This window comes from Bubalus bubalis, chromosome 9, assembly GCF_019923935.1.
Source record: "Bubalus bubalis isolate 160015118507 breed Murrah chromosome 9, NDDB_SH_1, whole genome shotgun sequence".
NCBI lineage: Eukaryota > Metazoa > Chordata > Mammalia > Artiodactyla > Bovidae > Bubalus > Bubalus bubalis.
Genome location: NC_059165.1, coordinates 87018929 through 87045090, shown reverse-complemented (window position 1 = coordinate 87045090; position 26162 = coordinate 87018929). Strand labels below are relative to the sequence as shown.

The 26162-nt window shown below is 38.6% G+C and overlaps 1 protein-coding gene across 3 annotated transcripts in view; it reads right to left on the bottom strand.

Annotated features, from left to right (window-relative positions):
• The window catches only part of CHSY3 (chondroitin sulfate synthase 3), a 289499-nt gene that overhangs the window by 171690 nt on the left and 91647 nt on the right, over positions 1-26162 (bottom strand). The window contains exon 3 of one of the 3 annotated variants that reach the window (XM_044947847.2): positions 10480-12116. The exons of the other annotated variants lie outside the window; for them this stretch is intronic. Within the exon in view, the coding sequence (XP_044803782.2) occupies positions 12030-12116 (87 nt within the window). The 3' untranslated portion in view covers positions 10480-12029. Of the gene's footprint in view, positions 1-10479; positions 12117-26162 lie in introns of those variants that run through there. 3 annotated transcript variants of the gene reach the window in all.

Sequence of the window (26162 nt, the reverse complement as noted above, 5' to 3'; positions counted from 1 at the left end):
TAGGAAAAAAAAAATACACATTTAAAAAACTCTTCTGAAAACCATGCAGAGAATAAAAAGATCAGCTGGATCAGATGGGGAGGGACATATAGGTGGAGAACAGAGGGTCTGGGGCGAGGAAGCGCTATGCATGGTACTATAACAGTCGTTGTTCAGTCACTTAGTCATGGCTGACTGTGTGGGACCCCATGGACTGCAGCACGCCAGGCTTCCCTGTCCTTCACTATCTCCCGGAGCTTGCTCAAACTCAAGTCCATTGAGTTGGTGATGCCACCCAACTATCTCATCCTCGGTTGCCCCCTTCTCCTCCTATAACAGTAGATACATATCATTATACAGTTATCCAAACCTACAGAATGTGCAACACCAAAAGTAAACCCTAATGGAAATTATGGACGTTTGGGTGATTGCAGTATATGATTACAATCTGTCAATACAGGTTCATCAACTGTAGCAAATATACCACTCAGTCTGGGATGCACAGGGCATGAAGAGGCAGTGATGATATGGGAAATCTCTGCTACCTTCCCCTTAATTTTGCTAAGCACCATAAACTGTTCTAAAAAAAGTAAAATAAAGCCTTAAAAAAAATTGCTCTTCTAAACCTGCAATGCACAAAAAGCTAAATGTCACAGAAATGGAAAACTCTGACATTTAAAGTTTCCCTTTTCAGTTGACTAGAACAAAAGATCAGCAATGATAAAGATATTTTAAGAGAGAAAATTCAAATATTGTTAAAATATCCAAAATAATAAAAATGATCAAACTAGAGAGTAAATTAGAGGATCTCTGCAAAGTAAATAGAAAAATGAGAAAGAAAAATCAGAAAAGTAATTCAGGAAAAACATTAAGCACAGGACAGATGCAAACATTTGTGCCTATAATAGCTTTCATTTATAATATTTGGAAGAAAGAGGACTAATACACTACTTCTTATGTTTTCCAGCTGTCCAACAAAGATATGATTTGGCATGTTGTTGAAAAGGGGAAGTGGGGCTTCAAGCCTCCATTCCTGAAGGAAAGATAGAAATGGGGCATGATTTCTCTGTGTGCAAAATGGCAATGGATGCAAATGTGCTCTCTGACAGCAAGAAGAGATTATATTACTGGGAAGTCTGGATGATCTAAAACAACGTGTTAAATAAAACCCCAGGCATTGTTATTAAAAAAAGAAAACAAAGGGAAATAAGAGCTACTGGGGAGAAGCAGAACATGATTAAATACATTTACAATATACTTCAGATCAACTGCAACGTTAGCATTATAAGCACTAAATGGTATAAATATCTAAATCAAACATCTTGTCTTGTAGATGAAGAAAGGAAAACTCAGAGAATTTAAATGCCTTGTGAGGCTTTGACATGGGTAGAATTCAGAGCACAAGAGCTTAGGCCAGATTGTCTATTTTCTAAAGCCAGCTCAGTTGCTTGTTTATTTATTTATTTATTTTTTCAGTTGCTTGTTTAATATATCCTGGTTAAAATACTTCAGTTCAGTTCAGTAGAGTCGCTCAGTCCTGTCTAACTCATTGGACTGCAGAACGCCAGGCCTCCTGGTCCATCATCAACTCTGGGAGTTTACTCAAACTCATGTCCTTTGAGTCGGTGATGCCATCCAACCTTCTCATCCTCTGTTGGCCCCTTCTTCCACCTTCAATCTTTCCCGGCATGAGGGACTTTTCAAATGAGTCAGTTCTTCGCATCAGGTGGCCAAAGTATTGGAGTTTCAGCTTCTGAAACTCCAGTCCTTCCAATGAATTCAGCCCTTCCAATGAATATTCAGAATTTATTTTCTTTAGGATGGACAGGTTGGATCTCCTTGCAGTCCAAGGGACTCTCAAGAGTCTTCTCCAACACCACAGTTCAAAAGCATCAATTCTTCGATGCTCAGCTTTCTTTATAGTCCAACGCTCACATTCATACATGACTACTGGAAAAAACATAGCATTTACTAGATGGACCTTTGTTGGCAAAGTAATGTCTCTGCTTTTGAATATGCTGTCTAATAACTTTCCTTCCAAGGAGTAAGTGTCTTTTAATTTCATAGCTGCAGTCACCATCTGCAGTGATTTTGGAGCCCAGAAAAATAAAGTCTGACACTGTTTCCACTGTTTCCCCGTCTATTTACCATGAAGTGATGGGACCAGATGCCATGATCTTAGTTTTCTAAATGTTGGGTTTTAAGCCAACTTTTTCTCTCTCTGCTTTCACTTTCATCAAGAGGCTCTTCAAGTTCTTCTTCACTTTCTGCCATAAGAGTGGTGTCATCTGCATATCTGAGGTTATTGATATTTCTCCCAGCAATCTTGATTCCAGCTTATGCTTCTTCAAGCCCAGCATTTCTCATGATGTACTCTGCATAGAAGTTAAATAAGCAGGATGACAATATACAGCCTTGATGTACTCCTTTCCCTATTTGGAAACAGTATGTTGTTCCATGTCCAGTTCTAACTGTTGCTTCCTGATCTGCATACAGATTTCTCAAGAGGCAGATCAGGTGGTCTGGTATTCCCATCTCTTTCAGAACTTTCCACTGTTTATTGTGATCCATACAGTCAAAGGCTTTGGCATAGTCAGTAAAGTAGAAATAGACGTTTTTCTGGAACTCTCTTGCTTTTTCCATGATCCAGCAGCTGTTGGTAATTCCATCTCTGGTTCCTCTGTCTTTTCTAAATCCAACTTGAACATCTGGAAGTTCAAGGTTCATGTATTGTTGAAGTCTGGCTTGGAGAATTTTGAGCATTACTTTACTAGCGTGTGAGATGAGTGTAATTGTGCGATAGTTTGAGCATTATTTGGCATTGCCTTTCTTTGGGATTGGAATGAAAACTGACCTTTTCTAGTCCTGTGGCCACTGCTGTGTTTTCCAGATTTGCTGGCATATTGAGTGCAGCACTTTCACAGCATCATCTTTCAGGATTTGAAATAGCTCAAGTGGAATTCCATCACCTCCACTAATTTTGTTTGTAGTGATGCTTCCTAAGGTCCACTTGACTTCACATTCCAGGATGTCTGGCTCTACGTAAGTGATCACACCATCGTGATTATCTGGGCCATGAAGATCTTTTTTGTATGGTTCTTCGGTGTATTCTTGCCATCTCTTCTTAATATCCTCTGCTTCTGTTAGGTCCATACCATTTCTGTCCTTTACTGAGCCCATCTTTGCATGAAATGTTCCCTTGGTAGCTCTAATTTTCTTGAAGAGATCGCTAGTCTTTCCCATTCTATTATTTTCCTCTATTTCTTTGCATTGATCACTGAGGAAGGCTTTCTTATCTCTCCTTGCTATTCTTTGGAACTCTGCATTCAAATGGGTATATCTTTCCTTTTCTCCTTTGCCTTTAGCTTCTCTTGTTTTTCAGCTATTTGTAAGGCCTCGTCAGACAACCATTTTGCCATTTTGCATTTCTTTTTCTTGGGCATGTTCTTAATCACTGCCTCTTGTACAATGTCATGAACCTCTGTCCATAGTTCTTCAGGCGCTCTATCAGATCTAATCCCCTGAATCTATTTGTCACTTCCACTGTATAATCATAAGGGATTTGATTTAGGTCATACCTGAATGGTCTAGTAGTTTTCCCTACATTCTTCAATTTCAGTCTGAATTTGGCAATAAGGAGTTCATGATCTGAGCCACAATCAGCTCCCAGTCTTGTTTTTGCTGACTGTATAGAGTTTTTCCATCTTTGGCTGCAAAGAATATAATCAATCTGATTTCGGTGTTGACCATATGGTGATGCCCACGTGTAGAGTCTTCTCTTGTGTTGTGTGGTTGAGGGTGCTTGCTATGACCAGTGTGTTCTCTTGGCAAAGCTCTATTAGCCTTTGCCCTGCTTCTTTCTGTACTCCAAGGCCAAACTTGCCTGTTACTCCAGGTGTTTCTTGACTTCCTACTTTTGCATTCCAGTCCCCTAAAATGAAAAGGACATTTTTGGGGGGTGTTAGTTCTACAAGGTCTTGTAGGTCTTCATAGAACCATTCAACTTGAGCTTCTTCAGCGTTACTGGTCGGGGCATAGACTTGGATTACCATGATATTGAATGGCTTGCCTTGGAAATGAACAGAGATCATTCTGTCGTTTTTGAGATTGCAATACTTTATTTTTCTCTAAACCACAATCTCCTCATTTGTTGAAGGGGTATAGTATGGTTCTAAACATTCAAAGATGTTATGGAGATACAAGATTATAATAAATATGCAGCACAGGGTCTGCTACGCAGTAAATACCTAAAATTATTGTGTTTATTATTGTCACACAGAATCCATTTTGAGTCTAACACGTCTGGGTGAAACAAAGCTCCTGGATACAGATATGGGCAAAACAGAATTTTACTTACTCCTGGGGGACTGGGGTAAATGGGTTTTTGCTGGAGATATGGAAGAAGTGGTATTCTTGTTTCTCTGGGATCACCAGCACTGATTTTCATACAAACTGTCAGAGGCCATCCTGACACCAGAGGCTGCCAAGAAGTATAACCAACAAACAGGAAAGTAGGTGGGAGGGAGACAGAATAGAGGAGGTGACAAAGAGAAGCGCCTAGAGGGACAGAGAGAAGGGGGGAAAGAGAAGAGACGCGAGGGAGAGTAGAGGTGGGGAAAAGAGGGTGAGGGGAGAGACAGAGAAAGGAGAGATGTGTAGAGGCAGAGATAGAGGCAGGAAGAAAGAGTCAGTGGGAGAAATGATAAAGGAGACAGTTTTAAGGAGAAAGAAAAGGCAACGAGGAGCAACAGAGACAGAAACAAAAAGGCAGAGAGAAAAGCAGAGACAGAAACAGACAGAAACATCAAGAGAGAGAATCACAGAAAGTGACATGCGAGAGAGAGAAAACTGATTTTTGTCAGCACCTTTTCTGAATGAATCAGGAATTAGTACCACCCCTGGATGTTTCAGTCATGTGAGACAATATATTATGATTTTTATTACAGAAGCTTAAATTGGGTTTCACTTCAAATAATATAATTATTGAACAGCTACTATGTACCAGGCAACATGTTGGATGCTCAAATACATAGCTAATCATCACCACCACCACCACCATCCTCATCATCATCTTTAATTACTGAAAACTGCTACACATCTAGAATTTTGCTGCATGCCATATTTAATTTAGTCCTTACATTAATCCTATGATCACATTTATTTTACAGATAAAATAAATGTTCAGAGAGGTTTGGGGCCTCTGCTAGCATAACATTCTTTTTTGGGACCAGCTAAAACCCAGCAGAGCCATGGCTATTCTTCTAACTATATTCTCCTCTCCAAACTGGTCTAGAGTTTAGACTTTTCTAGACCCCAAATGAAAGACTAGGTCCTTAATCTGCTCTATGTTCATTAGACTCATGTTATAGAAAATATTCAGTTTGATGCAGAGCAGAGGGTCAGTGCCCATGTAAAATTCCTTCCCCACTTATCCAGAAGTACCAGGTGCAAGAGAATCCTAAAGGCTGAATTCACCATGGTACGTCGGGCACATATTTCCTTAAAGGGCTGCAAGGGTAAGTCATATGAGGTAGGGATTCCTCAGTGATTAAGGCCATAAATGCAGGAAAAGATAACACTAACCATCCCACTGTCCATTACTTTAAGTTAGATTGGTATTACATAAAGCCCTTGGGAAGAATAATATTTTGTTCTCACAAACTAAAAAGAAAACAAGTGAACTAGGTAGTATTTTTTTAAGTGTGATAACAGAATAAAATGTTATAAGCATTTTGGCTCATTCACACGCTTTAATACAAATTTAAATAAATTATTCGGCCAACTTTCAGAAGGGAGGTAATTTTTAAATTATAATTTCTTTATAATAACATAATTATAAAAACACAATCTAGTATAAAATGCCCAAAAAGGTACATACAATCTTAAGGGCAGCAAAATTCCATTTTCTAAGAATTAGTTCTGGACTATGGTTATTAAACATAATTTTACTGTAAGAATGCAAATTAGCAAAATAGGCCCAGAAATTAGAAGGCATAAATCCATTTACACAATACCAGTAAAATATATCACTTCTATTTATAGATCCCACCTGATAAATCCATAATATTTTTTTTCTGATACAATGCAATGAATTCTATTGAAGGAAATCCTGCTCAGCAGTGTTTTCAGCAGGCAATTTATTTAAAAAATGATTATCCTCCTTTACTACAGTATTTAATTATAGTGAAAGCAGTTGATATTTTAATCACTTCATTACTCATATTTTAATGCTTATCCAATAAATGTGATGTTTTTCAAAATAGTAATTAAGAGGAAATACTACAGATACACAGTAATTCCTATTTATAGATGCTATAGGAAACTGCTAGGGAATTCAGAGTAATATGGAAACTTCAAGGAAAGGAGAGCTGGAATGCAGGGGTTACAGGGAAAAAAGGGGGAAAATTTTAAGGAAAAAATTTTGAATAGTAACCTTCCAAAAAAAAAAGATGAACAGTAACCTTCCTTGGTTGAGACAACGTGGTCCCATGAGCAGATTTCCTGCACATCCGTTCATTTCCTTCTCACCACCCTTGTCCCGAGAGGCACCACCATCCCTCACCTAGATGCCGCATGGTGCTATGAGTGACCACGAAACTGGTCTCTCCTTGCTTACTTTTCAGTCCACTCTCAACCTGGCAGCCCAGATGACGTTAAATCAGAACGTACCATTCTCCTGCCTTAATAACTCCTCAGCTTCTTTTGTTAAAAGACAAAGCTTTTTAGTGATCCAAAAGGGCCCACGCAATCTGGCCCCTCTTGGCTCTCCAGCTTGTCTGAGGCCCCATTTCCCTTGCTTCCTTCACTACAGCTAGCGTGGTCACCTTTCTCAGGTAGGTTCTCTTTGGCATGTTGCTTCTTTGGCCTGGAGCACATTTCTGTGCACTTTTCACATGGCTTACTTCACCAGGTTTCAACCTAAAGGTTACTTCTTTAGAGAGACTTCACCAATCACTCCACCAAACCCAACTTAGGATCCTTCTGTTATTTTCTCTCATGCAAAGCCAAATCAAGGGGCCGGCCAGGCAGGAAGGATATTTAGGGGACCAATCCATAAAGGTCCCTAAGACGACACAGGAATGAGTATTACAGACTGAAGAAAATATGTATTTATCAAAGTTTTTCCCAAGTGATAAAGTCTTGGTTTTCCTTTTCACTGTGAAACTTGCTTCAGATCATAAATTAATGACTGGGACATCTGCTGAACCAATTAATGACTGCAGAATCAAAAAAGAGAATTCAATCACAGTGCCGCCACACTCAGCTTTGATCCTGTGCTGATCTGAACTTCTGATAACTTATTTTTCAAACTGGAATTAAAATAATAGCTGTCCAGCCTACTTCATGGTGTTTACCAAAGATTAAATTGGGTGGTGAATATGTAAGGTATCTTGCTGCTAAGTCACTTCAGTCGTATCCGACTCTGTGCTACCCCATAGACGGCAGCCCACCAGGCTCCCCCGTCCCTGGGATTCTCCAGGCAAGAACACTGGAGTGGGTTGCCATTTCCTTCTCCAATGCATGAAAGTGAAAAGAGAAAGTGAAGTTGCTCAGTCGTGTCTGACTCTTAGTGACCCCATGGTCTGCAGCCTACCAGGCTCCTCCATCCATGGGATTTTCCAGGCAAGAGTACTGGAGTAGGGTGCCATTGCCCTCTCCATCTTACCTCTGTAAAATACTTTTTACTATTTGTCAACATCATTAACTTGCCCAGTGAATTCCTACCGAGGTCTCACATATTTCCTTTTGCAGGGAGGACAGGAGCTGTGGTTGGAAGGCTATTTCTGTACTAAATAATATCAGTTACCTTTTGAATTCCCCTGTCAATCAAGTTGATATATAGTAGTTGACAGAGCAATGGTAGGGACCAGTCAGAATGTGCCAATCTCAAACTGCAGATTCTTCAATGGAAACTGACTGCCTCAATGTTATATCTAATTTTCTTTCATGCTATCCATGGTAAGAAAGACTTTCTAATTTCTCACCACTTTTCTGGGCATGTAGAAAAAAAATTAACTCTCTATATGGTCTATAAGAAATCAGAAGAAATACATTTTGTAAAATATGGTGTGATTAAGACTGTCATATACTGTCTCATGACTGAAGTTAAAATGGAGACTCGATGCAGCTATGAGACCGCTGCACGGTGCCCCAGGCAGGGAATCTGCTTCAGGGTCCACACGTAGTCTTCTCTCTTAGAGTACACCCTCCCCAGACTAACTGCTTGCACGTTCAAAGCACTCAAGACATTTCCCTTATACTCACCAAGTAAAGGCTTAATTAGAGACCCACTGGGCTTTCGTATTAAAAATATTTAGGTGAACTGCTGTCATTTTGAAATTTTATCAAACTGATTTAAATTGGATTCTATCTCTGCTGGAAAAGCGAGGGGAAAAAACCTTGATGATATGTTATGCCTAATGTGGAAAGAACTAACATCTCCCTGGAGGTTGGGGTTATACAATTACACAATTACCAGACAGGCAGTGAGAGAGCCTTCCATGGAGCAAGGGCAGTTTTCAGTATCTTATGACTCTCTTATTACAGGGAAGGATGGGGGTGGCACTGGAGTAGTACAGAGGAGGTATAAGTGGGACCCAGGAAAAGCATCTATACTGCTTACTTATTTTATGTGGAATAAACTGTTCAAAAATTTTGAGAGGTGCTTATAATGCCTGATATTAGGAAAATGTGATACCATGAAGCATCATAGTCATTCATGCCATAAAGTTTCATTTCCCTTTAAAAAGCTATTTTGTATAAAAATTTTTTTTTAAGTTTTGCTACGTTGGATTTAAATGGTGTATACTTTAATGCTGCATATTTAGAGAACAAGAGTATCTTCCTATGTTAAGTTAAATTGCCTGACTCATTTTCCCTCTCTGCACATTTTAATAACACAGGAGATAAAAAACGGAGTTGCAGGGAGTGGAGGGTGTTACATTACAACCTGGGTGTTAATTTCCACAACACTGTTCTCAGGATGGTCTTTAATACCCTGTGAAGATAGTTTTAGACTTCAACATCCTGTATTCACTGCTTATATATGTTTTATTGAAAACTTGCAAATTGGAGGCATAAGACACAATGATTAGTTCTCATTTAACTTTGGTTGGGCCCTTCCCCTTTGTATGTTAAACACAACGGTTTAAAACAGCTGATGAAATTCTCATAAACACTCTTTATTCATTTCCCAAATTTATTTTCCATTATATTTTGCACTTATTACTATTATTGTACTATATTTAGCTTCATGATAGCTATTGTGAGACACAGTGGAAAACAGACTTACAGAGAAATTAAGTCACAGCACAGTCAGAATCAAAGGCCTGGCTGGGGCCCCTTGTGTGCTGTGCAATTTCCATAGAAGTAATGTATACACCCCAAACCTCTTGGTATTTACTAAATTCCCTATAACTGGGTTCACCAGCATTGGTAACAACTACAACCTCTTTTTTTTTTTCCTGCAGAGTGGGGAAAATTTAAAAATTGAAACAGAAAGCAAAAAACTCAGAGACTATGCAGTTCATATGTTGAGGTTTTTCCATATCTGAAGGGGGAGTTGAGGCTGCCATTATGTAAGAGTATGCTCTGGAGAAAATCATTCTAGCCTGGAACATCTTAGGAGGTATTATGAAGTCTTTCAAGGATTTTGATAAGTATTCTCCAGGAATATTCAGGGATATTCTAGTCACTGTTTATGGCTTCCAGTATCTCAAGTTTATGAGTCTACCTCAAGTCAAGTTTACGTTATCTCAAGTTTAAGTCCATCATTATTTGACTTCAAAACACTGTTACTGGGAATGTAAACACATATATCCACTATATATACATTGGAGGTTTGTCAAAAAACTAAATATAGAGCTACTATACAACCTATCAATTCCACTCCTGGGTATATATCTGAAAAAAAAGAAAAAATGAAAACACAAATCTGAGAAGACATACGCAGCACAATGTTCATAGCAGCATTATTTACAATTATCAAGATATGGAAGCAACCTATCACCAGATGAATGGATCAACAAGATAGGACTGATATATATACACTTATATATCTATATGTATATGCATATAGATACACACAGTGTGGAATACTACTCAGCCATAAAAAATGAAATTTTGCCGTTAGTAATAACATGAATGGACTTGGAGGGTATTATGCTAAGTAAGTCAGAGAACAACAAATATAATATGTTATCACTCATATGTGGAATCTAAAAAATACAACAAACTAGTGAATGTAACAAAAAAAGAAACAGACTCATAGATACAGATAACAAACTAGTGGTTACTTTTTTTGTCTTTCCAAAGAAAACCAAAATAATAGAACAGAATAATTCTGAATTTACCATTTAAGAAAAATTACTAGGAGAAACTGAAATAACACATCATCCTCCAAGAGGAAATGGCTCAGAAAGGTCAAAACAGAGCTTTCTAGCAAACTTACTGGTCTTTCAAGTTAAAGACCCTTTGAGTAGACAACAACAACAAAAAAAGAAGGCAGCACAGATCTTTAGTAGCCATAATAAATTCAAATCATTGACAATAATAAGCTGGCATAGATAGAAATAGATATTCACTAATTTCACAGGTACAGAATTAAAATTGCTTTCTGCATTAATACTATAAATCAAATTACCAAATCTATCCAGGTCCCATAATGAGGGGAGGTATTTTCAAAAGCAAATTCAGCCTTTTAGAGGACAGAAGAAATTTAATCTACTTCCCCATCAAATGAGCTAATTCATTCATACCTATAAAGAATAATGTGTTAATTAATACCATACTCCATGTGTCTCTTCCGAGAGATGGAACATAATTACACAAAATGCATATTGGTAAGATAATGAACAAACAAAATGCATACTGGCAAGACAATAAGTAAGCAATAGCAATAAAAACTTCTACTTTCAAATTTCATTAAAAACCCCAATAATTGGAGAAGGAAAAGTCTTCATAACTTTTATGAAGTTGTAGCATATTTTGAAAATATGACACATTTGCTCCTTTCTTACTGTCTAAATATTTATCATAACATGAATTTAGATACTGTTTACCCTTTTCTGAAAAGGGAAACAGCATTGGTAAGGCAAATTAACTGAAGCAAAAAGAAGTATTAACCTTGATTCTAGTTTTGGCAAATTTTGACAGAATAAATCTTTACAGTGTATGTTATATATGTGATTATGTATGTGTGTGTGCATGTGTATATACATATATATTGTGTGTGTGTGAGAAAGAGAGAGAAAACAGGTTGTGATAGCATTCTTTGCTGGTTAAACACATAGAAGGCTCCATTACCATGGAAACCATCAAGGGAAGCAATTTTTTTTTCATTTATTCTCTTCTCATATTTAGCAAGATGAAGAAAAAAAGCAGGTTGCACTGTTGTAGTTACAACAGGATTTCAGTCATGACTCAAAATAATAGTAATGAAAAGCTCCAATATTGATTGTTACGCACTATTACTATTGGGGGCACAGTATCGGCAGTGGTAGAAAAGATAGCATTACAACATCTATAGGCATTGAAACCAAGAATGTCTTAGTACAGCACTTAGTCATTTGTGTGTGTTTGGTTGCTCAGTGTGTCCGACTCTTTGCAACCTCATGGACTATAGAGCCCACCAGGCTCTTCTGTCCATGGAATTTTCCAGGCAAGTATATTGGAATGGGTTGCCATTTTCTTCCCCAGGGGATTTTTCCAACCTAGGGATCAAACCCAAGTCTTCTGCATCTTTTGCATTGCAGGCAGATTTTTTTACCAAGGGGCTACTAGGGAAGCCCATACTTAGCCATGATTTCTCAGCTATTAATAAGATTATGTAGATGGTAATACATACTTATTGGAGTGTGAATCGGGACAAGATTCTTGTGATTAAACCCATCATCTTAAGCAAGTAATGTATAGAGTAATAAAGAAAACATAAGTGCAATACATAAATATAAATATAGCAACAAATAAACAAATATCCTGCCTCCAAGGATTATCACCTTATAAATACAATCATACAATTTCATTTATGTATTAATATTTGACAGTCACTTCTATACGGATATTCGCTGCACAGCAAATTCCTGGGGCACTGAATGAAACACAGCTCCTTCTCCTTTTCTTGTGAGCCTACAAGAAAGCTGAGAAGGAAAAACCTGTAAATAACTGGAAATGTTATGGTGTGGAGGAAAGTCGATAAAAGTCTGTACAAAGACAGATCGGAGTGCAGACATGCAGCATCTCCGGGCAGGGATCAGGGGAAGGGGATCAGGCAAGGGGATTCCCAGGGGGACAACACAAGCACTCCAGCAGCCAAAGTTATTTACTCCTTGGATGAAATCAGTGATTTCATGTTTATGAACTTGGGGTGGAGTCCAGATTCCTACGTCTCACTCCCAGAGTCTCTAATTCTGCAGATCTGGGAAACAGTCTGGGAATTAATAATTTTAATATGCATCTCAGGTGACTCAGACACATGTGGTTGTGGGTGGAAAAAGACCACCAGAAAGGCAAAGTGAAAAGTCTCAAGGAGGTACAGAAGGCTTTCTTCAAGGGAGCAGATTATGAATTTTTAATAAGATGTGAGGGAACCGGAAAAAATTTAATAGGGGGGATCAAATTTGTGTTTTAGTAAGATCTCTAAGACAACAATGTGGAGAAAGTATACGCCTCTCATTCTTAACATCAATAACCCATGAAAATAAGATGTTCTGATATTCTTCAGTAACGCATTCATTGGAGCTTATTTTCCATTATTTCAAGTGGAAAGAATTATAATGCATAATAAATAAATCAATTCAAATCCTTAACATTTTTCTAAAGCATATTTTAAATAACTACAGACTTTCTAAAGCATATTTTAAATAACTACAGACTATTATTATATTTCCAGATAGAACAATATGATTGTGAAACCACAAAGCTTTGTGAAGAGTACCATAGCTTCTCATTTCAGTGATATCAAAGATGCACAAATTTTTAGCTGGTACTCAACCTAAGGCATTTTTACTAAATTAAAATTGTATAAACGTTTCTAATTAAAAGATCAAGTGAAAATATTCTATGATGCTTTAGTTTCAAAAACCAAAATGAGTTCTACCAGGAAAACACAAACCAGGTTGTCATCTGTGGGATAAATCTGTAGAAAGACTGGCCAGTCTGGAAATAGATTAATTAGATAGAAATTGCAATAATCTAAGTGAGAAGAGATCGGAATTTGAACTAAGGAAAAGGGGATCCAAGTGGGAATAAAGAAGTCAGTGGAGAATGGAAATAAGAGATATTTGAGATATAAGATCAATCAGGTAATAACTGAGGGAGATGAATGCGTTCTGGAAGGCAAAGGATGCCCAGTTTTCTTGGCTTAGTGATGGAGTAGCTGATGTTGCCGTTCATGAAAATAAAGATCACATGAGGAGAAAAGGGAAAAGACAGAAAAGGGCAAAATGAGTTGTTCTAGAATGTATGTTACAGTCTAATAATATTGCCATGTTGATGGTAGCTTTAAGAACTCCTCAAATAAGCAGATGTTAAGTTCTGTTCAGTTCAGTAGCTCAGTCATGTCCGACTCTTTGAGACTCCATGGACTGCAGCATGCCAGGCTTCCCTGTCCATCACCAACTCCTGGAGCTTACTCAAACTCATGTCCATTGAGTCAGTGATTCCATCAAGCCATCTCATCCTCTGTCGCCCCCTTCTACCCCTGCCTTCAATCTTTCTGAGGATCAGGGTTTTTTCAAATGAGTCAGTTCTTAGCATCAGGTGGCCAAAGTATTGGAGTTTCAGCTTCAACATCAGTCCTTCCAATAAATATTCAGGACTGATTTCCTTTAGGATGGACTGGTTGGATCTCCTTGTAGTCCAAGGGACTCTTAAGAATCTTTTCCAACACCACAGTTCAAAAGCATCAATTCTTCAGCGCTCAGCTTTCTTTATAGTTCAACTCTCACATCCATACATGACTACTGGAAAAACCAAAGCTTTGACTAGACAGACTTTTGTTGGCAAAGTAATGTCTGCTTTTTAACAAGCAGATGTAGAGACTGTTATTTAAATGACAACATGACATATTTTAGAAAAAAAAATATGTTCTAGACGAAATATTAGCCTAGAGCCATGAAAATTCAAGGCTGGCTGGTAGTTAGGATGTCAAATCATTTTTATAAATAAGCAAACTACAAGAAATCTGTTTGACCTAATAGAATCACCACAAAGTCTTTCATAACAAGAATATGTTCACTTCAAGAGACAGAGTTACAGCATCCTATGAAAAGTACAGGCTGAAGCAGAAGCAGAAGTGTTTATTATCTCAATTGCATTTCGTTATTTATTAAGTATGTTAAATAGTTGGAAATAGATGGATGCTTTCAATGTAAACAGTAACATTTCTGGATGCTCGTTAAAACACCAGGAGATGTCTATCTAGGCAAGAAACAGCAATTCATCCAGCAAATAAGGACCTGCTATCTTTCTACTGAGTTAATATGACTTATTTAAACAAGTATCAAATCATATTCTCTCTTTAAGGAGGAAAACAAAATAGTTGAGGTAGGAGAAGTTTGCTATTAAAAAATTAAAAATTAGAGAACCTAAAAAGAGCATCTCTGCAGTCTTCAGTGGCAATTCCCACATGAAATGACCAGGCAGCGGGCACCCCCAGGCCACTTCCCAGGGAACACAGCAGTTACTACAAAGGAGTTGCATGTCCTTCAGCCCCATTCTCCCAAGAGTAAGTTTCCTTGTTCAAGAGGCTTGAAGAGTTAGGGTTGATTTTCTCCTCTTCTGGCAATACTGGAAGTGGAAACAAAGCTGTTTTTGTTACTTTTGTTACTTTCTGAATTTCCTGCGTTAAATCCACTTAATGTCCCTGTTTAATTTTGTATTTAAACGGGTTCCAAAGCCATGTTTTAGTAAGCTTTATATTTTGCAACAAAAGATTGTTTAGAGACATTTTAAAAATTTGTTCCAGAACCTTAGCATTCAAGATGTCTGAAGGAAACAATAAGTAAGTATAAACACTGATCAACAGAAAGGAATAGGGGGTGAGATTTCTTCGAAAAGAGACTTTGTGAGAGCCTGTCAAACTTTCTTATTGGAGAAAATAAAGATAATAAGGACTTCTCAGGAGATCAGATCAGCCAAGCAAAATTTTCACTTTCATTGCTTTCCCCTGCCACCAGGATGAACCCCTACGCTCACCACCACCCCCGTCGGAGCCTGCAGACGCTAGAAGACCTGCTGGAGAGGCAGCGGGGGACGTTAATGACTCAAGAAAGCCTGCGGCAACCGAGAGACTGGCTTGTTAGGGAGTCTCAGTTTCTGACTGGGGAAAAACAAGCAGCAGGAATCTAAATGTGGTGCAGCCACTAAACTCCAGAATATCTGGAGGCAGGCAGCATCCTAAATACAGATCTTTCACAGTCAAACCTCTGTATCTGCATCGCCGCAAACAGAGATACTGCCAACACTATGCTTTCCCTCAAAGGACTTCAAACACCATAAAGTAACTAGTTTTTTTAAAAAAAAGTAAATCCTAGGTAAATCTGGGTTATCTCAGTGTCTTTCAATTTTCAGGGCTCTTGCCCTCATCCTGGTCCTCCTTATCATGATCAGATAGTTACAGTAGTCTCCTAAGACCCAACTCTTTTCAGGTCCTTGCCAACATCACCTACACCACACCCCATTCTGATGTATCTCTTCATCATAATTCCGATACCAGCCCTCCTTCCCAATCTCCTCTGCAACCTCAAGAGCCTTTACTGAATGGTGTCCACTGCCTACTAAATAAAATGCAAGCAGAAATCCTAGGTCAAACACACCATTTTGGCCTCTCGTCTAAGCAATCCTCAGTGTGATCTCTATGCTTCAGGCATTCTAGGGCTCTTCCTCTCTTGAATGTTATTAACATTTATTCAAATGTTAAATGTTATTTAACATTTATTCACATTTATGAAATGGTGGATACACAAAAGCATCAGCTATGCCACTCAGCTTTATCTACTCACTCCACACACAGGATCTACCATACAATCTATGCACAGCCTAATTTCCTGATTGTGTGTCTTTATCTCCCCCTTTTAAATGGAAATTTCTTAACGGTGATGATAACATCTTTTACAACTTTTTGCCCTTCACAACAGATTAGTAACTAAATAAACAAACAACACAAAGGAAAAACATAAGAGAGTGCTGAATTTTTCACAGTATCTAAAGGTGCCTGGATAGAATCTTAGGACAGTATTTTCAATACAAATTAACACCAGCAACAAGGTGTACATTGCTGCCCATGCACTGCACATTAAGAAACTTGTTCAGTCTCTTAGTTGTGTCCAACTCTTTGCAACCCCATGGACTGCAGCACGCCAGGCTTCCCAATTCTTTCCCATCTCTCAAAGTTTGCTCAAACTAATGTCCACTGAGTCGATGATATTATCCAACCATCTTATCCTCTATTGCCCCCTTCTCCTCCTGCCCTCAATCTTTCCCAGCATCAGGGTCCCTTCCAATGAGTCAGTTCTTTGCATCAGGTGGTCAAAGTACTGGAGTTTCAGCTTCAGCATCAGTCCTTCCAATGAGTACTGAGGGTTGATTTCCTTTAGGATTGACTGGCTTGATCTCTGTAGTCTAAGGGATTCTCAAGAGTCTTCTCCAACACCACAGTTCAAAACCATAAATTCTTCAGTGCTCAGCCTTCTTTTTGGTCCAACTCTCACATCCTTACATGACTACATTAAGAAACTAACTTATTGAAAATTCCATTTTATTACTCAAAGTGTAATCCAAGGACATACATCATTGGTATCACCTGTAAGCTTGTTAGAAAGGCAGACTGGCTCCACTCCAGACCTACTGAGTCAGATCCTTATTTTAAAAGGGGATCATTTTTAAAATATTTATTTTTTTATTATTTATTTGGCTACACCAGGTTTTAGTTGTAGCATATGGGATCAATTTTCCTGACCAGGGATCAAACCCAGGGCCCCTACATTGGGAGCACGGAGTCTTGGCCACTGGAGCACCAAAGAAGTCCTCAGGATTTGTATTTTTAATAAGATTCCTGGTTGATTAGTATGACATTAACATTTAAGTGAAAGTGAAACTCAGTCGTGTCCGACTCTTTGCAACCCTATGGACAATACAGTCTATGGAATTCTCCAGGCCAGAATACTAGAGTGGGTAGCCTTTCCCTTCTCCAGGGGATCTTCCCCACTCAGGAATCGAACCAGGGTCTCCCGCATTGCAGGTGGATTCTTTACCAGCTGAGCCACAGGGGTCATCCAACACTATAGGTTAGGGACCCCTCCTTACTGATTATATCTACACAGGATTAGATAAATTCTTAGAGGCCTCAAACAATAAAAATATAAACCCTTCCTATATGCAATTTAAATGACAATAATAAAATTTTAAAGTATAAAGCTCTGATTTTTTTTTCCCACTAATGAATACTGCAATGCTTTTCTTAAAGATATCAAAGTCTTTCATAAGATTTTTTGAGGATATTTTGCTGATGTGCCACACCTGTGCTTCATGTATCTTTTGGGTAATTCAACACAGTATTTTAGAAAATACAAAACTTTATTAACAGTTTAAATATTGTCAAAATCCGTAGCATAAACTGTTGACCTCATAAAACATTTTCCAACACATGACCCCAACCCGGAGCCTCATGAAGCTTACCACCATCTTATCCACGACGCAGCTGGTTCTTTACCACTTGTTGCCCTCAACCCAGAGACTTTCAGAAGCCAGAGAACAAACTCTGCAGCCTAACACTGCTCCATCTCTATCACCTGTGTCACACTGCATGCCCTCGTCCTCTTCCAGACAAACATTTTACGCACAGTCCTAACTCGACACCTTAACCCAAATTTCCATTGTTTGGAAAATGTTCCTCCTTGTTTTCTGCCTTTTTGAGCTCAGTCCTGAAGGTGATAACCAAGTATAAAATCCAAGAGCATGAGTTCACTGACCACTCTAAAAACCCTGGTATCCCAAATACCCACCTACTTCCTGCAATATTTAGATTATTTTTGGCACATTTTCCACACACACTACTGTGTGTAATCATATGTTTTTTATTTTATCTTTTTAAGTACAATTTGCCCAGCAGACCAAGTTCCATGCCTGATCCTCTGGGATTTCTGTTACCTCTAGGAATACTCTAAAGAGGCGAGAGAGGAGTATGTGCTGTTGATAGTACAATGAAGATAAATGAAAAGGAAAAAAGGCATGACTTAATATATTCTATAGCCAAAAATTATTTGGGGATTATATGTGCAGTACCTCCCTCCTTCAATAGAAAGCTTTAGAGCTGACCACATTTCCAATTTGCAGTTGAGAGTGCCAAAGTGCTTAGGGCAGAAGTTATTCATTATTATCTGACTGTAAATCTGAAGAGATAAAATAAAGATTGCTAGGTTCTTTTCTAGCACTTTAATTTGAAATCTTACCAGAAATATCTACAGATTAAAAATGCAATTAGAAAAAAATAATTTTAAAACATCATAAGTTTTTAAAGTTCCATATCTCCAGAATGTTAATATAAATTGAAATTCAGTACTGTGTTGAGTCATATACAGAAATATTTACTACAGAAGTGACCTTTAAAAATTAACTTTTATCAATAATAATAATAGCTTGCTTTAAACTATAACTTTTAAAAATCTTGGCTAATTTATTAATCTAAATGATGGTGATTTTTGCAAAACTGGACTCTATAATTATCTTTTAAAAGTTTTATATAGAGTTGTAACATGTGCTTTGAAATAGAATTCTCAAATTACTAATGTTACATATACACACAAGCCATCATCTTTAGATAATATTCAAATAATATTCACCTAATCCAATACTAGAGAGCATATTGAAAAGCAGAGATATTACTTTGCCAACAAAGGTCCGTCTAGTCAAGGCTATGGTTTTTCCTGTGGTCATGTATGGATGTGAGAGTTGGACTGTGAAGAAGGCTGAGCGCTGAAGAATTGATGCTTTTGAACTGTGGTGTTGGAGAAGACTCTTGAGAGTGCCTTGGACTGCAAGGAGATCCAACCAGTCCATTGTGAAGGAGATCAGCCCTGGGATTTCTTTGGAAGGAATGATGCTAAAGCTGAAACTCCAGTACTTTGGCCACCTCATGTGAAGAGCTGACTCATTGGGAAAGACTCTGATGCTGGGAGGGATTGGGGGCAGGAGGAGAAGGGGACAACAGAGGATGAGACGGCTGGATGGCATCACTGACTCGATGGACATGGGTCTGGGTGGGCTCTGGGAGTTGGTGATGAACAGGGAGGCCTGGCGTGCTGCGATTCATGGGGTCGCAAAGAGTCGGACACAACTGAGCGACTGAACTGAACTGAATCCAATACTTGATATAATGGCAAATGGCATAAAGGTACACGTATATCATAAAAAAAAATGCTACATACAAAATAAGATTGAGATTGTAAGGATATTAGGTAACAAAGAAAATAAAACATGCATAAATATAACTTTAAAGTGACAAGTATACTCAAGTCCTATGTTATTATCTTCTGCTGCTGCTGCTAAGTCGCTTCAGTCGTGTCCGATTGGCGACCCCAAAGACGGCAGCCCACCAGGCTTCCCTGTCCCTGGGATTCTCAGTATTCAAATCACTTTAAATAAAATATTCATATTGAAAATTATTCATTTCTCAGTTCAGTTCAGTTCAGTCACTCAACTGTGTCCGACTCTTTGCGACCCCATGAATTGCAGCATGCCAGGCCTCCCTGTCCATCACCAACTCCCAGAGTTCACTCAGACTCACGTCCATCGAGTCAGTGATGCCATCCAGCTATCTCATCCTCTGTCGTTCCCTTCTCCTCCTGCCCCCAATCCCTCCCAGCATCAGAGTCTTTCCCAATGAGTCAGCTCTTCACATGAGGTGGCCAAAGTACTGGAGTTTCAGCTTTAGCATCATTCCTTCCAAAGAAATCCCAGGGCTGATCTCCTTCACAATGGACTGGTTGGATCTCCTTGCAGTCCAAGGGACTCTAAATGTCTTCTCCAACACCACGGTTCAAAAGCACCAATTCTTCAGCGCTCAGCCTTCTTCACAGTCCAACTCTCACATCCATATGTGACCACAGGAAAAACCATAGCCTTGACTAGATGGACCTTTGTTGGCAAAGTAATGTCTCTGCTTTTGAATATGTTATCTAGGTTGGCCATAACTTTCCTTCCAAGGAGTAAGCGTCTTTTAATTTCATGGCTGCAGTCACCATCTGTAGTGATTTTGGAGCCCCCAAAAATAAAGTCTGACACTGTTTCCACTGTTTCCCCATCTATTTCACATGAAGTGATGGGGCCGGATGCCATGATCTTAGTTTTCTGAACGTTGAGCTTTAAGCCAACTTTTTCACTGTCCTCTTTCATTTTCATCAAGAGGCTTTTGAGTTCCTCTTCACTTTCTGCCATAAGGGTAGTGTCATCTGCATATCTGAGGTTATTGATATTTCTCCCGGCAATCTTGATTCCCACTTGTGTTTCTTCCAGTCCAGCGTTTCTCATGATGTACTTTATTTTTAGAGATATGCAAATAACTCAGAGCTGCCTCAATCCACAAAAACCAATTTAAAAAAAATGGAAATATATTAGGTCTTCACATTCTTACCCTAATCAAATCTCATATGTTTTCCTCATCCTATCTCTTCCCTGTTCAAGCAGATGTTGTTAACAAATGAAACAATAGGAAAAACAGAAATAGCTGGGTAACTGTAGCTTCTATGTTTTAGTCACTTTTTTACTTTATCATTAATAAATATCAAGTTCCTATTTACTTATCTACTCTAGAGGATTTAAAATTTTCAAAGTAAATACAACTATATCACTGACATTCAAAGATATAAAAATTTTAAATACTGCAGAATATAAGTTTATTTAATAAAAGATGTTGCGTTATTCACTGTTTGCCACGATCAATCTCATACTATGGATCAGATAAGAAAAAAGGATAGTTTAATTTAAGAAAAGTGGTTGAATGGTCACTATATGGAGAATCCAAAAACAAGAGGCAAATTCCTTCCTACATTTTAGCACTTCAAAGTTTACAGTATAAAGCAAGTTTAAAGATCGCCTATATTCAGAAAATGTTTAACTTCTCAATAGCTTCACATGTTTTGAAACATTCCAGGTACAGATCTCTAATAAAAACATTCTCAAAGGAAAAAAAAAAAAGAAAACAAAACGGCTATCCCACCAAACTAGTCTTTAAATGAATAAATATCCATATTACATGAGAGATTTGAGCCAATTCTAAAATTTCAATAAAAAGTGTCTGAAAACTGGAGAGCCACATGCAAAACAGTGAAACTACACCTCTCTCTTACATTACCCACAAAAATCAACTCCAAACGGACTAGAAACTTAAATTTAAAACCTGTCACTGTAAAATTCCTAGAAGAAAACGTAAGATCCTTGACATCAGTCTTGGCAATGAATTTTTTGGATTTGATGTCAAAAGTAAAGACAACAAAAGAAAAAATAAGTAAGTGGCACTATATCAAACTAAAAAGCTGCACAGCAATGGAAACCACAAACACAATGACAAGGCAACCTGTGGAATGGGAGGAACTGCAAATTATGTTAACTTACTTGCCCTCCTCCAGGGGATCTTCCTGACCTAGGGATTGAACCTGTAACTCCTGCGTTACAGGCGTTACTAACCAAAATATATGAAGAATTCACAAAACACAAGAGCAAAGAACTAAACAATCTTATTTTAATATGGGCAGATTATTAAATAGACATTTTCCCAAAGAAAACATAAACATAGTCAACAGGTACATAAAGTTGTGCTCCACATCACTAATCAGGAATGTGTACATCAAAACTACTTGAGGTATGACCTTATAGCCCTAAGAATGACTATTCTTTAAAACACAAGAGGTAACAAGTGTTGGTGAGGATGTGGAGAAAACGGAACTTTTTGGCACTGTTGATGAGAATGTAAATTGCTGCAGCCTCTACAGAAAGCAGTATGGAGGTTCCTCAAAAATTAAAAATAAAACTATTACATGATACAGCAATCTCACTTCTGGCAAGGTATCTAACAGAAATGAAAACAGTATCTTACAGAGATATCTGTACTCGCATGTTCGTTAAAAAGCATTATTCACCAAAACCAAGACTTGGAAACAATATAAGTGGACCAAAAAAATATGGTATGTATAAAATGGAATACCATTCAGCCATGAATATTTCTGAATATTATTCAGAAAGAACATCCTGCTATCTGTGATAACATGGATGGGACTTGAGGACATTATGCAGAGTGAGATAAGTCAGACAGAGGAAGAAAAATACTGCATAGTATCACTTATACATGGAATCTTTTAAAAAAAAAAAGCTAAATTCTTGGAAACAGCATAGAAAAAGGATTGTTGGAGGTGGGGGACAGGGGAAATAAGGAAAGGTTAGTAAAAGGGTACAAACTTCTAGCTATACGATTAACAAGCTCTGAAGATTTAATGTATTGTATGGTGACTATAGTTAATAATATGAATTTTATAATTGAAATTTGCTGAGACAGTAAAACTTAAATGTTCTCCTACACACACACACACACACACACACACACACACATAAATATGTGAGGTGATAGAGGAGGAGATCCTTTTACAATGTGTGTATATATATATGTATACTTTAAAAATCTTAAAATTTCATTCATCATTCACACCTCAATAAAGGCTGAAGGAAAAAAAAAAGTGAACATCTCTCAGTCACACAGTAACTTTTCTATGCAATGTGGACCAAGAATAAGATGTTTATAAAATGTACTCTTAGCTTATTAAAAATTTACTGAATCTCCTGTATATCAATTTTAATAAAGGAAATAAGTTTTTTGAATCTCAAATCTCAACACTACAATGTCTGTAGTAGTCAGACTGTTATCATAACTCTGAAGTAACTACTTTTCAACAGTGAGCACCATAGCTCTACTGACTACTGGTAAAACTCTCCCATAAATGTTTTTCTGATTTAAACATGAGGTAAATATGAAATTTTCTACTAAGTTACCAAAAATGCGAATTCTTTAATATCTATTTTCCAACAAGTAAAGGAATAAATCATCCTAAAAAAAATAAAAGATATAAAAATTGATTCATGACATCTTAAAGGATGGTATTCCAAAAAAATCTGTATTGGTCAGATGTAACTTTTGGGTGCTTTAAGGTCCATATGGATTTCCCTGGGGATTTAGCAGTAAAGAATCTGCCTGCAATGCAGGAGTTGCAGTTTCGATGCCTGGGTCAGGAAGATCCCTGGAGGACGGCATGGCAACCCACTCCAGTATTCTTGCCTGGAGAATCCCATGGACAGAGAAGCCTGGTGGGCCAAAGTCCAGAGGGACACAAAGAGCTGGACATGACTGAAGTAACTTAGCATGCGTGCAAGGCTCATAAACCAGCCCTACCACGGGACATTTAACTTTCCTCCTATACAAAGTTCAGGAAAACTGGACCACAACATCTCAAGTTGCCCACAGAAGAACTTTAAAATTCTTCTCCTTTTATTCGTTGGGATTATTTTTTAATAAAATATTGTTTAATCCTGTCTGGCTCACCTTTCTCTGTTTTGCCTCCTGAGCACATGAGCCAAGGACAGAAGGGAATGGGATCTTTTCCCTCCACTTTGCCCAGAAGCAAAACAGCCACCCACAAGGCCCAGTGTTACCCTGCCCTTGGCCAAATCTAACCTAAGCCTCCTCACTACAACAAGGTCCCTGAGATAAGGCTTCCTGCAAATTTTTCCTTTATCATCAATTCACCATTTAGAGTAATCATCTACCAGATGCAAGGGTGAAAGGTCACTCTAACCACACTAACCCCCACAAGGAACCATAGTGTATGGCTCTTTTAAAGCCATGTGCCCATCCAAGGGGCTTCCCAGGTGGTACTAGTGGTAAAGAACCCAGCTGCCAATGCAGAAGACATAAGAGACTCGGGTTTGATCCCTAGGTTCAGAAGATCCCCTGGAGGAGGGCCTGGCAACCCACTCCAGTATTCTTACCTGGAAAGAATCCCATGGACAGAGGAGCCTGGTGAGCTACAGTTCATAGGGTTGCAAAGAGTCGGACATGACTGAAATGACTTAGCATGCATGCAGGCCCATCCAAAGACATCACACATCCCCTTTACATACCAGCAAAGTTGATTATCACATGGCATGCTCCTTATGAAAACCTCGTGACCTGAGTAATCATGCTGCTAACCACGTTACAGTTTTGAAAACAAGAACCTGGACTGTCACAGACCTCCCATCTGGAGTCCTAATAATTCAATGGGCAACGATCCCATCACAACATGAGAAAGCAGGGCACGGCTTCTCACAATACACACAGCTGAGTTCAGTTGTTACAGGAGAGCTTAGAACAAATCAGTGTGAGTAGGAAGTTATCTGAGACATCCAGATAACATTCCTGTGCAAAGGGACAAGAGGAAACTGAGAAGGAACACAGGAAATTTAGACAGAGAGAAATCAGAAGCAGTAATTCAAAAACAAAGAAATGAAAGCATTTATAAAACAATTTGGGAGCACATCAGTTACATTGGAAAGGTAGGTATGTATTAATAAAACAAAAACAAAAACCTACTAAGAAAGAAAGAAAGGAAGGGAGGGAGGAAGGGAGAAAAGAGGGAAAGAAAGAGCTAGAGAAAGAAAGAAAGAAAACACAATATATATCAAGGTTCCAACCATTAAAATTTGTCTCTTTAGACTCTGATGTGCTCTCAGTGGCCCCTTCATCACAGTGTGAGGATCAGGATTGTCTGAAAATGACTCTGAGAATACCCTGGCTGCTTAGACACTGAGTTGGCTGTTATGGGAGTTCCCCTGTCTCCTGACAGGAGGGACCAGGGGGCTCAGCTTCCCATGACTTATCTCCACCTACACAGAGAATTGGAATATCTTAGAGGATGAAACATCTGAAACACATGGCAGCTGGCATTTCCAGATTTTTAAATGGCTGGCATCCTGAATTCAGGCTCTCTGGCACCCATCAGCCTGTGTATCCCCCTCTAAACAATGTCCCCAGAAGCAGCCAGCCTTGACACATTTCTCTATAGGAAGAAAAAGCAGAGACATCACTTTGCCAACAAAGGTCCATCTAGTCAAAGCTATGGTCTTTCTAGTAATCAGGTACAAATGTGAGAGGTGGACCATAAAGAAGGCTGAGCACTGAAGAATTGATGCTTTAGAACTGTGGTGCTGGAGAAGACTCTTGAGAGTCTTATGGACTGTAAGGAGATCAAACCCATCAATCCGAAAGGAAATTAACCCTGAATATGCATTGGAAGGCCTGATGCTGAAGCTCCAATACTTTGGCCACTGATGCAAAGAGCCAACTCATTGGAAAAGACCCTGATGCTGGGAAAGACTGATGGCAGGAGGAGAAGAGGGTGATGGAGGATGAAACGGTTGGATGGCATCATCAACTCAATAGACATGAGTTTGAGCAAACTTCAGGACATAGTGAAGGACAGGGAAGCTGGGCGTGTTGCAGTCCATAAGGTCTTAAAGAGTCAGACACAACTGAGTTGACTGAACAACAAACAGGAGGAAGAGATGGCCTCACACTTTCTCTTCTCTTGTTGATCCCAGGGTAGGTATACTGTCCCGACACAGTCTATTCCTTAACTATGAAGGCTTTGTAGAATTTTTCCTGAACCCTGGGCTATGAAAGGCAGAGACCCATAATGGTTCTTGTAAGAGACAACAGTTAAGAGACACAGAAGGAAACCACCTTGCCCTACCTTCATATAAGGCAATAGAATGTCATCTTTCATTGCTATTAAGTCATGGGTTAAAAAGAATAGAACAAGAGTATAGAGAGTAATTCAAATGTAAATATGAGGATTGGCTTACACATCAATAACCTAAAGGCAACAAGGCAGAATTTTAACTAATTGTTTGAGCTACCTTTTTTTGTTGTTTTTGGCGGGGGGCGGGGGGGGGGCACCTTTTTGGTTTACACAGGATTATGGTTGTGTGGGTTAAATCTCTGAATGTCAGTTGCAGGCATATGGACATTTGTATTCCCCTAACTTAAAAATCTTCCCTGGTGGCTCAGAGGTTAAAGCATCTGCCTCCAATGCGGGAGACCTGGGTTCGATCCCTGGGTTGGGAAGATCCTCTGGAGAAGGAAATGGTAACCCACTCTAGTA